This window comes from Trachinotus anak, unplaced genomic scaffold (genome assembly GCF_046630095.1).
Source record: "Trachinotus anak isolate AG129_WGS33_773 ecotype Australia unplaced genomic scaffold, CSIRO_AGI_Tana_v1 ptg000014l, whole genome shotgun sequence".
NCBI lineage: Eukaryota > Metazoa > Chordata > Actinopteri > Carangiformes > Carangidae > Trachinotus > Trachinotus anak.
The window spans coordinates 21,702,609-21,716,022 of record NW_027273865.1 but is presented as its reverse complement, the minus strand read 5'-3'; the positions used below and the strand labels follow the sequence as shown (position 1 = coordinate 21,716,022).

At 40.8% G+C, this 13,414-nt stretch overlaps 1 protein-coding gene across 4 annotated transcripts in view; it reads right to left on the bottom strand.

Annotated features, from left to right (window-relative positions):
- Positions 1 to 13,414, bottom strand: part of LOC139631746 (rap1 GTPase-activating protein 2-like) — an 82,341-nt gene that overhangs the window by 50,049 nt on the left and 18,878 nt on the right. For 3 of the 4 annotated variants that reach the window (XM_071496245.1, XM_071496244.1, XM_071496246.1), the window contains exon 2: positions 12,616 to 12,651. In XM_071496245.1, the coding sequence (XP_071352346.1) occupies positions 12,616 to 12,651 (36 nt within the window). Of the gene's footprint in view, positions 1 to 8,349; positions 8,402 to 12,615; positions 12,652 to 13,414 lie in introns of those variants that run through there. The other variant, XM_071496247.1, reaches the window with a different exon arrangement.

Sequence of the window (13,414 nt, the reverse complement as noted above, 5' to 3'; positions counted from 1 at the left end):
TAACATCGGAAAGGTAAATCAATTTCCTGATTTCTTGGTTTCCCTGGGTGACTAGGATGTCTGCTGACAGCTGGTTGACCCTCAGACACACAGAAAGACATTTAAATATGCACCACGGGAGATAAAAATAGAGGTGGTATGAGAACAGACAGAATTCATTACAGTACTGTAAGAAGAAAAGAGAGGACGTGGTAACAGCCAAGGCAGATTCTCAACATAGTAACACACCGAGTGATATCCACTGATGTCTGCTCTGCTTTAGCAACAATACTCCGTATAAAAAGAATTGGGAGGACGGAGTCTTCTTTTCTGCCTTTCCAAAAACCAAAACAGCAAGGAATACATAAAAAAGTGTGTTTGTCTGTGCTAATGTAACCTGCAGTTGTTAGCATGTCTGGCTGAATACCTTACTAACCACAGCAGCAACCAAGCATTACTTATGAGGCCAAGGAGCACATCATTAACATGGGTTACAGGATACGTTCAAACAAGCAATGCTGATGACCATATCACAGCCATAGTCTAGTATTAGCAGGTTCTGAAAGCTGTCAGGTTTGAGGGCTAACATTAGTAGCTCTGTTGATTCAATCTCAAACCTTTTCCTCTGTAACATTTGAAGTGAGGACAAACTGAAAATCTGCAGTATCCAACACTCCTTTTTTTCTGTCTCTATATGAACCACTAACTGGTGAGGACGAGCCATTTGTTTCAAAGCTGAATAAAAATGGTTAATCTGCCACTGTAATGACTGTAAACAGCACATGGACCCATATGAACAGAAACATTGACAGGCGGCACAACACTAAGCAATGGGGGGACTGGACACTGAGCACAAACTGTGCATGAATAATTTCAGTGTTGTCAACAGTACCATCCTTTAGTTTTTTTCTATCAATCATTTTGCCCACGTAGCCGTCACTTGTGCAAAATGGTGCATATCTCCCTCCACATTTAGATTTTCATCTTCTGCAGCATGTAATTTGATTTTGTAGTGACCGGGGGTAAATTGCCATGATCTATCAACAAAAGCCATTTACTGTTTTAGCTGTTAGTGACGATGCATGGGCCAAACAAACAAGGACAAGCTGAGGCCATATCTGCAGGTTTCTCATATGGAGATGAATTATTCCTTTGAAAGAAAATTGGGTTTGAACTCAGCTCTGCTGGAGCGAGACATGACCTTGTTCCCTGCCTCTGATATATTTACAAAATGGACGCACCAAGAGGGAAAGTGTGTGTGTGTTTATGTGTTTGTATGCATATAAAAAAGAGCTGAAAAGGAGCCAAATGCAGCCTGAATATAGATTTTTCCCTTAAGTCCATTTATGACCAGAATAAGAGCAAGGTGAGCCAATAAGGAAAATGATTTCATCACTGAAAACCAGACGGATAAAGAGAATAACAATGGCTGGTTTGATAGAAAGCCATATAATGGCTTCTGAATCAGAGGATGGACACGAACAGCATGTGCAAAGCACCCCACCATCTGTCAACAGCTTTCATGTAGACGTTCGTGAATGACCTCACAGGGTCACAGAGATGGCGCACATGCACTCTCACAAACACACTTTTATCCACTGGGGTCAAACCTTAGAAGGGAGAAAAAAGATTTTCTTTCATAACCTCCAGTGCTTCCTCTGACCCTCTTTGCCCTCCTTCCTCTGCCTTCTTTCTCTCCACCTCAACTCAGTTTTTCCCAAGAGGAAATCCATCTATTTTTCACCCCACCCCCCACCCATCCCCTCTCTTATTTTTTCAACTTCACTCTCTTCTGTCTTTTCAGATGTCAGCAGTGTGACGTGGACAGCAGCACCAGCTTGTCTAAACTCAACAAAGAATTTTTCTCTCCTGGTCTATCCTTGTCTCCTTTCTCTCATCTAATGCTCTTGATCCTTCTTTCTCTCCTCCGAACCACACAAAGCCCCCTCTCCATCCCTTCAATCATTCTCGCTCTCGTTTTTTTGCATTCCTCGTGCCATCACCTGCCTTTCCTTCAGACGCTAAGGAGACAGGCTGTAATTTGCCGCTAGCTTATGTCAAGTGTTTGTGTACAAACAGCAACAGCAGCAATCACAGAGCATAACTTATAACATCCTGCCAGGCCTAGTTAGTTTTGGCAAAGACTCTTAGAGACACAACAGAGACTGATGCGACAGAGATGCACACAACAACGATCAAAGATCAGGTGTTCTGTCTCAAACAACAGTAAAAAAATGATGCAGACTGAAAACTATCATTAGTTATTGAATGATGTTGTTACTTTCCTCATTAAGGATATATGAACATTTTTTAGTCAACGGTGATGATATGAGAATAGCCAATAAAAAAGGAAAGCTGCCCTCTAAACGTCAGATTGAATTTTAATAATCTATAATAAATTTTTCCCTGTTTGACTTGCTCACAATTAGCCATTGCCCTCTCTGCTTGTTTTTCTCTTGCTGGATGGATCCTCAAACTCTGAATACGTCTTTTGTTAAGGAGGAGGTTTCTTATTTTGATCGACCCATATTCTGAAGAGGTAAAGTATAAATAATATATTGGGCAGCAGAGACTGTGAGCTGTGTAAGAGCCAGTAATGCTGCTTTGCAGTGATGATAACAAACTTTTTGAATGACAGCCGCAGCAATGATATCTTATACAAAGTCAGATCTGTAGGATCAGTTTGCAGGTGTGCAGAATCCATCTATACTTTTATCCTCAAAGAAAGTCAGTGAGGGCGGCAGAGGTGAAGAAACTGACGGAACAAGAACAGGTACATCCTCTGATCCTCTCACCTCCTAGCTGTCTCACCTCCTCCGTCCCCCGTGGATACGGAGGTTTATGTGGGTGGGCATGCGCGCAACTGTGCGTGTGTGCGTGCAAAAAGGCAAGTGTGCATGGTCTTTGCCCGTTTTCCACAACACGCCGCTCAGGGAGCCCTCGCTGCTGCTCAAGGAGCGCTCTGCCCCTAAATAGGTGAGGGTCTGTTTTATGAGCCCTTAACAGCCAGCACTCAGGCCAGATGGTGCGCTTATCAGCTACTCTGTGTGTCTGAGTGTGTGTGGAGCATCAGGGAGAAGGCAAGAAGTAAATATTTGTCAGAAGCAAAGAGACAGCTGGTTGTCAGGGGGACTTTAGAGTAACAAGACCGCCGCTTAATAAGCAGAGCACACACACAGTTACACTAGTGGCAATACATATTTTAGAGGTTGAGAGAGAGAGAAGGGAAAGAAGCAGATATTTTTCCATAGTTTTTATGTTTCTTTGTCAGAGACGTGGCCACTGATCAGCAGACAAGCTGTAATCATTCAGGCAACAGGTCCACGTATAAGACACACAGGTAAAATGGGAAATCATTGCATACATAGTTATACACACTGTTTGCTTACATTGTTATAAGCAACAATATTCATCAGTTTCATGTCTATGAATAAAAACAACCCTTACATTTGTTGTGTTTATATGTTTGATCAAATCTAGACTATTTAAAGCTGCCAGAATCAACATGCATTTTAACAAAGGATCAAATGAGAACATGTGTGTGAAAGGGGTTGTTTTTAGTGATGATAATATCACCTCACCCTCAGCTCAGCAGTGCTCTTTAGCTCCTTTCAGCTCGTTTTGGTTTTACGACCCACAACTGTATTGTTTTGGTTCACTCTCCCTGCTCCTGTGTCATTTTCAGACATGGCTGGTAACTGTTCATACCAAAAATACTCAGCACCAAATAGTCAACAGATGCAGTTATCAACTCAATGGTGAACCTAGTGTAGCATTTAGCAAAGAGCAGGTTATTTCTCTTAGGAGATGCTAAAATGACTGCTAATGTTGCTTCATATCTTCTGCCTGTGTAAACAGGAAATTTTATGCTAGGGGGTTTGCCATAATACCTTAAGACATGATTTTATGTCAGTGTTTGTTCACAGTTTGTTTATACTGAAGCCAAATGGCAAAAAAAAATTAAAGACAGATATAACTTCTGTGTGAGAGAAAAGGAGAGGGTGTGGTTTTAGGAAGAGGGAACACTGCATCTATTTACTGGCCTACAACAGGTGCTTGTTGTGACTGTTCAGGGTCACAGAGGTCGTGTCCACATTGTTGCTAAGTTTAAGAATCATTTGGCAAGTAGCTAACAAGATACAGAAATACTGTGTCAGTATTTTAGTCCCCTGCTTTCAGTTTTCATGCTCAAATAAGCACACATCTTGCTCACATCTTTTACCATGCACAAAGAGATGAGATTGGCACCTTCCCTTGTTACTCTGAATGAGACAGGGCTCATTTAAGCAAAGGAAATGTAATGTTCAAGCAAGGGAAATGTAAAAAGAGGTGCATCGCCTTCTATCCACTATGCCTTTTTCACTTAGTAACTATTTTAGCTTTGATTTAATGATGAAAGTAAAACTATTGCTACTAATCTTCTCCTCCCATCAAAACTAGTCCCCCCCTTATCTCTCTCCTGTATACAGCCCCTCAATGCAGCCTCCGCTGCATCACAATTAAATCAGATTTAACCTTATTCAGAGCAGAAGCTCCTGTCCCTGACTGGTTCCCAGCCAGCAACAGCCACCTGATCATCCTTTAATGAAGCTGTCTCTCCTCACCATATCTGTAAACCTCTAGGCATGCTGTTAATGCCTTTTATTAAAAGCATATAAGTTTACAGATGAAATGAAACTTCCCTACAGACAGACAGTGCAGAGTTCTGGGTCAATACACAGGGCACAAAGTACTGTAGGTGTCATGTTAGCAGTCATGTTATGCTTTCCTCTGTGTCCTGACATGTTCCCTTGGACACACACACACACACACACACACACACACACACACACACACACACACACACACACACACACAAACACCACCCTCTTTATCCATGTGGGGGAACACACGGTCGCTATAGGCAACCACAGGCACTGCAAGTTAGATTATCTTTCCGCTGGTCATGTTTTGATGCACTGGCAATGAAGTCTGGCTGCAAGACGAGATAACCAGGGCCTTTCACCATGGTAATGAACCATATTGGAGCATCATCACTTCTCGCTGCCATGGCAACAGCCTTGGCTCCCTATAGGCCACTACATACTGTATGGCTGAAAAGACACACTGTGTTTGTCTTGCAGTGTTAACATATATAATATAAGCCTAGTTGGTTTAAGGCACTGTATGTCAAGTGACATTTAGATGGAGGATGCATTATGTGCATTTTCCACTGTCTTAGTAATAGAATTAATTTATGACACACAAACACAATTCAAATAAGACATGACATGACACTTGCTTCTAATGATCACTAAACTATTATATCTCAGTGGGTGGAAGTGCAGCTTCTTTGTATTAGTTTAACCAGTATGTGATAAAAATGGTGTTGATAAAACGGTGGTGATGAAAATGTGAATGTATGAATGCCAGTCACATGGGGCTGTTCCCGTTATATACCTCAACAGGTGGACATATTGGTGAGTCAGAGCTTGAGTAGGAGTTTAGATAAATAACTCCCTCTAGTGGTCAATTTTCTTTACTTCACCTGCTCACATTACAGCGCACTGAGTGTTTCCTCTGACAGGCACTTTGAGACAAACACACACAGTCAGCTCCCTCTTGTGGTCACAGCTGAAGAAGTGTTTGTTTCACCGCTAATAATTCAGATTTTGGGCAAAAAAAATGTACATTTACGACCTGAAACAAAGTTTTAACCTAAATGAATCCAGAGAAAGGTGATTTGAGAGCAGATATAGTTACCATGCTGTAATCAGTTAGGCTATAACCTCAAAGTCGATCATCATTTCCATACAATATCAAAAAATTGAAATAATACCACATGTTAAGACCAAACCAAATGTTTTGTATTTTTTCTAATCATAAATTAAATCATATGTGTCTCAACTTTGGAGGAATTGGACGTGTGAGAGTGGAGGAAGTGTAACATCCTCTCCTGAGCTCTTGAGGATGGGTGGAGTTCTACCATTTCCCACATCATACTTCTAATTTGAAGTATCTCTGTAACTTTGTGGTCTTGGTTTCTCTACCTTTTTCTCACACTCACACACACACACACACACACACACACACACACAAACACACTCCACCACCCAGATGCAAATTGAAACTAACTCACACATTGCATTGTTTGAAAAAGTGAACTGAAACTGTGCTACAAGGCACGAGTCAATCCCACCATATAGCTGTGTACATGCATATGTGTGTGTTTGAGGTTACACTGACCCCTGGTTACCAAATTAAGCCCAACTTTCACCCAGGGCAGTTGTGTATTATTTAAAACCTGATATTGTGTTCTTCATTAACGCTACTCTCCTGTCACTCTGCCGCTGCCTGCCAGGCTTATTTCAGTGCTGGTAACAGACTGTAACTGTGTACACTACATCAACAACACCTTCCAATGAGCAAAACACAATAAAGCCGACAGCTCATTAAGGCTGCATACAGCCTCCCTGTGACTAATCATTGCTTCTTCTCCCCTTGATACGGAGTTAAGCCTTGAGTTTTAATAAACCATCGCCTAAAGTCAATATGATACCAGCAGACATTTAGTCTTGTGTTTGTTCGATGGCCACAACTCATGATCGTTCCCTGCAATATAGGGTCACCAGGAGATAGAGTAAATGCCAGGCTCCAGAAATAGCAGCAACCCATTTGCTCTTTTCCATGATGCTGGCAGACAGATAACATTTACACCTGGCCCCGCAAAACTAGGTTAGACAATGATAAGGGAAGGGGACTTTTTTTTTTTTTTTTTTTTAAGAAGATGGCACCTTCTCTTATCACACTCTTCTGCCCCTTTTAAAGAAGGCCTCTTTCATATTTTCTCGGAACCTATTTTCCCCAGACCCCAGTTCAATCTTAGTCTCATTCTTGTTGCTCATCCAGCCTGTCAGTCCACACATAACAATTCAACTCAGGTGGACAACAACTTATTTAACCCTTTTCTTATATGTGCAAAAGGAAATAAAGTCAAATGTAAGAGTACAGACGCTGACGCAGTTCTAAAACAAAAGAAATAAATTATCTGAAAAAATAGCAGTAAAATAGTAAATTGCTAACGCTAAATTAGAGTAAAAATGAGCTCCATCTAGCGACCATCCAGTGAGGGCTGGCTGCAGCCTTATTCTTGAAAAGCAGAGGGGGTGGGGGGGGGGGGAACACCACAGGTGCCTGTTGATTCACATCACAGAGCTGCTGTCTGAGAGGGCAGCAGCTCTAAGATGTGAGCTGCAGCTCTGCTTGAACTGAACAGAGAATAGCGAACACGAGGGGCTGAGGAGGACGGAAATAACGTATCAACGTCTAATTACCAGCAGCAGGCTGTAGACTCTCTTGCGCAAACACATGAATGTTAACAACAGCTGGGAGGAAGAGGAAGGCAGACAATTGGCCAGACTCAAAATCCAACAGGTAAAACAATTTGTGGGTGAGAATGAGAAATAAAATACTCCAGTTATTCAAACACACTGTGGAAAGATGATAGAAACAAGTAGCTCTTACAAGAGAAACTGGAAACTAGGCAGTGACACAGAGCTGTGATAGCTTTCCTTACAGCCACAGAATGATGAAACCTGCCGACTGACATCATTATAGTCATCCCATGTATCCTCCTCGCACAGAACAAAGCAATCATCTGATCTGTATCAGACACTGTGTTGAACAGAGCTGACTGAACAACTTTAAAATTGGAACCATCAAATATCCTGAACACCAACACTGTGTTTTATTATTCTTTGTTCCTATACACTGTGCCCTATACTGTTATACTCCATTCTATTCAATTATCTTTCCTCTGGTCCACTTCCCTTTGTATTACTAACTTTACTACCTCTAAACCCTTCTCCTCTCCTGCCATGATACAGACTTCAAGTTTATTTGCATTGTAGTGAATACACTGAGAAATTGTTAACTGAGAATTTAGATCATCAGTAAAGCAACAGTGAAACCACCAATAATGCAGGATAGGTAGCTCTCCATCAACATCATATCTTAAAGAAGCCAGTCAACTTCTTAAATAAATAACTAGTCTTACCCTTGTATTAAAGTATGCTCATAGCATCAAAATCCAATAAAAAACTTCCACACAAAAAAACAAAAAACTGTAAAGTCATATTTTGCTGCTAAATGCAATAAATAAATAGATATACCATTTAGTAACTTTGTGCAAATACAAACAACATGTAACATGTGTTGCCAGCAGTCCTTGCTGTAAATGTAGTATGACAGCTTGTAAAGTAACTCATCTGCAGATAAAATGCGGGTTTGATGTAACAAAGTAGGAACTGATTCAAGAAAAAAAAGTAATCGTGTACTTACACATATGCAGACAAAGTAAAAATACGCACAAGACAGGCAGCAGCTACTCACCACAATCTGCGGGGCATCGTCGCACAGTATTAAGAAGCTGATCAGGTGCAACTGCTTCCCCTCTCACTGTGTGTTTCGTCCTGTCTCTCCTCTATTGTCCCTGTTTGTCCACTTATAATATTCATACACCCTCACCGCCACTTCAAGACAAAACAGATGCATGTGTTTGCTCCGAAACACACACACACACACACACACACACACACACACACACACTTCAACTAAACAGCCACACAGGTGTGATTATTCAGTTATTAATGAGGTGTTGTGTGTATGGTGAAGGTGGAGGGATCTCTTTGTAGTAACCATGAGCAGAAGAGAGGAAGAGGAGCACTGGGGGTTAATGACAGAGGAGAGAGAGGAGGGAGAGAAAGTTGGAGCGAGGCAGAAATAAAAGCTCACTGTGAACTGAGGGCAGGCGGGACAGAAAAGGGAGAAGAGAACAAAATCAAATCCTCACATCTGCTGCCCAGCAGCCACAAACTTTGAAGTGAGCCATCCATCTGATGCTTTTGTTCCCTTGGCCTTCCACTTCGCTTTCTCACCTTTCCCTCTTTGTTCTCCTCATCCTTGGTGGATTTATATCCCCTTGCAATCCTTCTAGCACAGTTTCATTGCAGGAGTTTAGCAGACCTCAGTCAAATATGTAAATTTAAAGTCATAAATCAGGAATATGACAAGCTGTTGGTTTATTGGGACTGAAGACCCACAGCAGCCACACAGCAAATACAGGGCTGATGTTATACAAATGGAGAGTGAATGATGAATCCAGCTGGAGTGGAAAGGTCAAATATCTGTCATTTTTATGTACACTCCTTTTTTTTGTCTCCAAGTCCCATCTTTCCTTCCTCCCCTCTTATAATTTCTACAGACTTTTGTATTCGTTTCTGTCTTGTGAATTTCTGAAAGGCAGAATTTGCATCTTATAATATCTCCATGCATGTTGAAGCTCTCAATAGTTCATAGATAAGGGATGGCAATTCTCATTAATGACTATTTTACAAATTTTATGGGACCCTGTTAGCATATCAAGTGTCCCACCACATTGCATTTATCTTTTATACCCTGCACACAGACATCTCTGATCCTGTCTTTCTTATCTTGTCTCTGCATCTTTTCTTACATCAAACAGTTGGATCCAACACACACACGCATGTACACACACACGTCAATGCTATTCAGCATCCAGGCAGAGGAGCAGCTCAAGCAGGAGTCACGACTCACTCATTCATATTCAGAGCCACTCCAGAGTAGACGGTCTAATGACACCTGGCCAGGCACCGAGGGAGACGTGTGAGAACACCGCAGATAGCAGACGAGTCACTGAGTATTTTTTTTTTATAGCTAAGCCTTTATGTCTGAAACACAGCTGACCACGAACCTGCCTTGTTTAGTATTTTATCACTGCAGCTGTCGGAGCCCCAGTCCAGCATTTTAATCCTGTGTCTCATATGTATATTCATGTTCCACATAATCAAAGAGTTTGACTTTGACCAAAGACTTTGACCAACAGAAACTTCAGTGACCAAGCTTCATACTAAGCACTGTGATAGATTAAAACCTTGTACAGCTTCAAAATACAACTCATTCTACGTTGTTTCGTCATTTTACGTTCATATATTGTTTGTCTTCTTATTCTGTAGAAATCCAAGACAATTATTTGTTCTCAAGAGTAAAAACAAATGATGAGCTGCTACCAGCTTGGCGCATAATAAATGCAGAATAAAATCCTGGATGTCCTGTGTAGAAAAGCTGTTAACAAGTGTATTTTACTGAACTGGAAAAATCATCTTTCTTATCACATCATTTGGTCTGTTATTCAAGTCCTTAAAGGGGCTGTTTGTAATTTTTCTCTGTCGCTGAACGAGGTTTCTTGCTGGCAGCAGTTGGTGGTAATTGTCATTTGATGAGCTTCAGCCATCGTTGCGTTTACAACACACGAGGTTATAATAGTTCCTCTGAGCAGCGCAACGTCTTCAGGGCAGACTGGAGGTCAGAGTGAGTCATTATCAGAAAGTAGTGAGACAGGCCAGAGCTAGCTGGTTAGCATGCTAACTTCAGGAGACGAAAAGCCATGACAGAAACGAGGGTTAATACTGGCGTTGCTTTTCACTACTGGAGACAGCTCTTGGTGAGTAAAGGACTGAAGTTTGATTTTTATACAGTTTTTTAAGACAGAAAGCTCTTGAAAAGACGGAGATTATTATTGCAGTTTAAATAAAACAGTTTTGTATTTACAGCTGCATTGTCAGCTGCGTCTGTGGTACGAGCACACTTAAGTAATTTGAGAACTGTCCAACAGCCGACTCATGTCAAAAGTTAGAGTTAAAGCAATCCCTGAACAAAGTTAACACAAGAGTGCAGTGTTCAACAGGTGGCTCCATCATGGCGGTCAGAGAGGTGGTCACAGGTCAAAGGTGACAGATGACGTCAGAAAAAATGTTAAAGCGTGAATGTGACCGGAACTGGCTCAGTGACCGAGACACAAAGCAGTGTGTTCTGGTGCAGTGTTTACTGTTGCTTTGGTTGTGTGCATGTGTGTACAGTATGTGCTTGGGCTGACCGGGGTTTGGGTTGTAGATACAGACAGAGTTAATATAAACTGCCACACAGACAAACACACACGGCCCTTCACCTCTCATCACTACGGCAACCTCCATTAGCAGGGTTTGCCGGTGGTTCGTTTCAACAAAGACAAGCTCTTCACAGATAATATCCTCAAAGAACATCACATGAAGCAGGTACACAGCCGAGCAAATGATATTCACATCCACTCACCACTCCCATCCAGAATTAATTTGACTAAATAGCTGTTATGTATATCTCAAACAATCATTACTCAAAATGATTTTCATCTTTTTTTTTCTCAACTTGCACAACCCAGTCACAGTCAAAGTCCATATCAGTCAACATCTCTTGTGTTACTTCTCCTTTTATAGCTATGAAACATAAATGAAACCCCAAATTATATGTTGAGCATCATCACTTCTTGTTTTCAAAACAAAGAGCAGCCAAAATGAGAGTGAACAATGGCATCAGTCAAATGAATCAGGCATCAACAGAGCAAGTGGTGGAGTAACTTAGCAGCTTAGAGTTATCAAACAGTATGCTTTAGCTGTGATGAGTTAGAGAGAGAAAAAGCCCCGTAATGTAAACTATCCTGCAGCAACTGTGAATAAACCAGTTATGTGAGATTGTTATGTCATTTAACTTATATTTTATCAGTCCTTGTGGGAATATCAGTCCTCTGTGTTTGACAAATGGAATATTAAAGAAGTGGGTATGTGACTGTAGAAGAAAAGGAAACAGTCTCCTTGTGGGGTTTGAAGTCATGAGGAGCTTTTTGCTGTGGTGGTGGCAACAAATGAATCACAATGCTTACAATGAATCAGTAAGATCTGAGTCCTGACGGGGTTGTAGACAGTCTGAAATGATGCATCATTGTTCATCCCCCTCTCATCCTGCCATTGCAGGCTTGAACAGCATGTCAAAGTAGAAAAATGACTATCCAGAAAATCTATCCAGGCGTGGGTTTTGGTTTGGGAAGGAAAGGTCACAGTGAAGTCTGGGGTTCAACCAGACATTTACATACATTTACACTAACCTTGTAATTAGCACATTATAATAGTTTAGATCTAACTATGAGTAAAGAATGAGAAATGTGGTCTAAACCTGAAAATTATACTTTGTCTATTTATTTGAGATAAGGCTATATTTTCATCTTTTACCACAAAATACAGATTAAAAACACATTCTTGTCACTGTCGTCTTCTGTTCTGTCTTTTGTTTTAATTAATATCCAATATTAATTAAGTTTTTACCTGTAAACTGATACATAATTTATTTATATTCTCATTTATTTATTTATTTTTATACATTTTTTTTATTTCACCCTCCAAAAATGCAGAGGATTGTGAGCAGTTTTTGAATCCCAAGGTTTGTCTGCTGACTTAAAAGTAAAATGTCAAAAAGTAAAAAGTCTGAAGCTCTACAGCGAATCGATTGTTGAGGTTTCAGTCAGAATCAATCCACATAATGGGAAATAAGTGGAAGTATGGTTGCAAGTGGCTTTAGGTTATGTTGTGATACAGTCTTAGTCCTCATTTGTGAACCACATCAGTGCTTCCCAGGAATTTTCTCCACAAGCACTTTACACAAATTACGGCCTCGCCTGACTAACTAAGAGAATATTAACTTTTACCTGATATTGAGATAAATGTAGAAGCAGAAAGATGCCCCCAAATCAAGATTTAAAGAAGAGCTTACCGAGCTTTCAGGGCAGCCAAAGTGGACTTGTCAATCCTGGACAGGAATGAGAGAGGGACAAAGACACACACATAAGAGAGAGAGAGAGAGAGAGAGAGAGAGAGAGGGAGAATTATTATTGATCATGTCTGTGATACAAATTGCTCAAATGCAGCAATTAAATTCTTTGCTCGAAGTGCTCTTGTTTTGCTGTAATAAGGATGTGAACACCGGAAGACATGCAAATCAAGGTGGTGAGGTGTGAGATTCATGGCGTCATCCCTGAGTGGTATAATTAATGGTTTCTCCTGGGTGCTGTGACATTTTAAACAATGGTCATTCAATGTTTGGTTGCTCGTGTCATACTGGCATTCACTTGCACACAACCGGTATAAAATCTAAGACGGTTACTGAAATCTATACAGTGTAATGTCGCAGTCAGTGTGCTCTGACATTAAAGCTGTAATTTTTTATTCAAGGAATCATTGAATCTTAAATCCTAAATTTAATATAGTTAGTTTAGCTTAATTTGATTTAAAGTTTTGACTCATCAATCATGTGCAGGTCTTTTTCCTTTCCTCTAATGTTTTGGGTCATTATCTTGCTGAAGGATGAATGCCTGACCAACCAGTCTGTCTTCTTTTTTTTTTTTTTAAGATATATTTTTTTGGGCATTTTTGCCTTTATTTGACAGGACAGTAGAGAGTGACAATGACACGCAGGAAAGAGTCAGGCCAGTCGGGAGTCGATGCACTGGCCTGCTAAGAGCATCAGCTCATGTGGTACACGCCCTAACCACTCCACCATCTGGCCGCCCCTC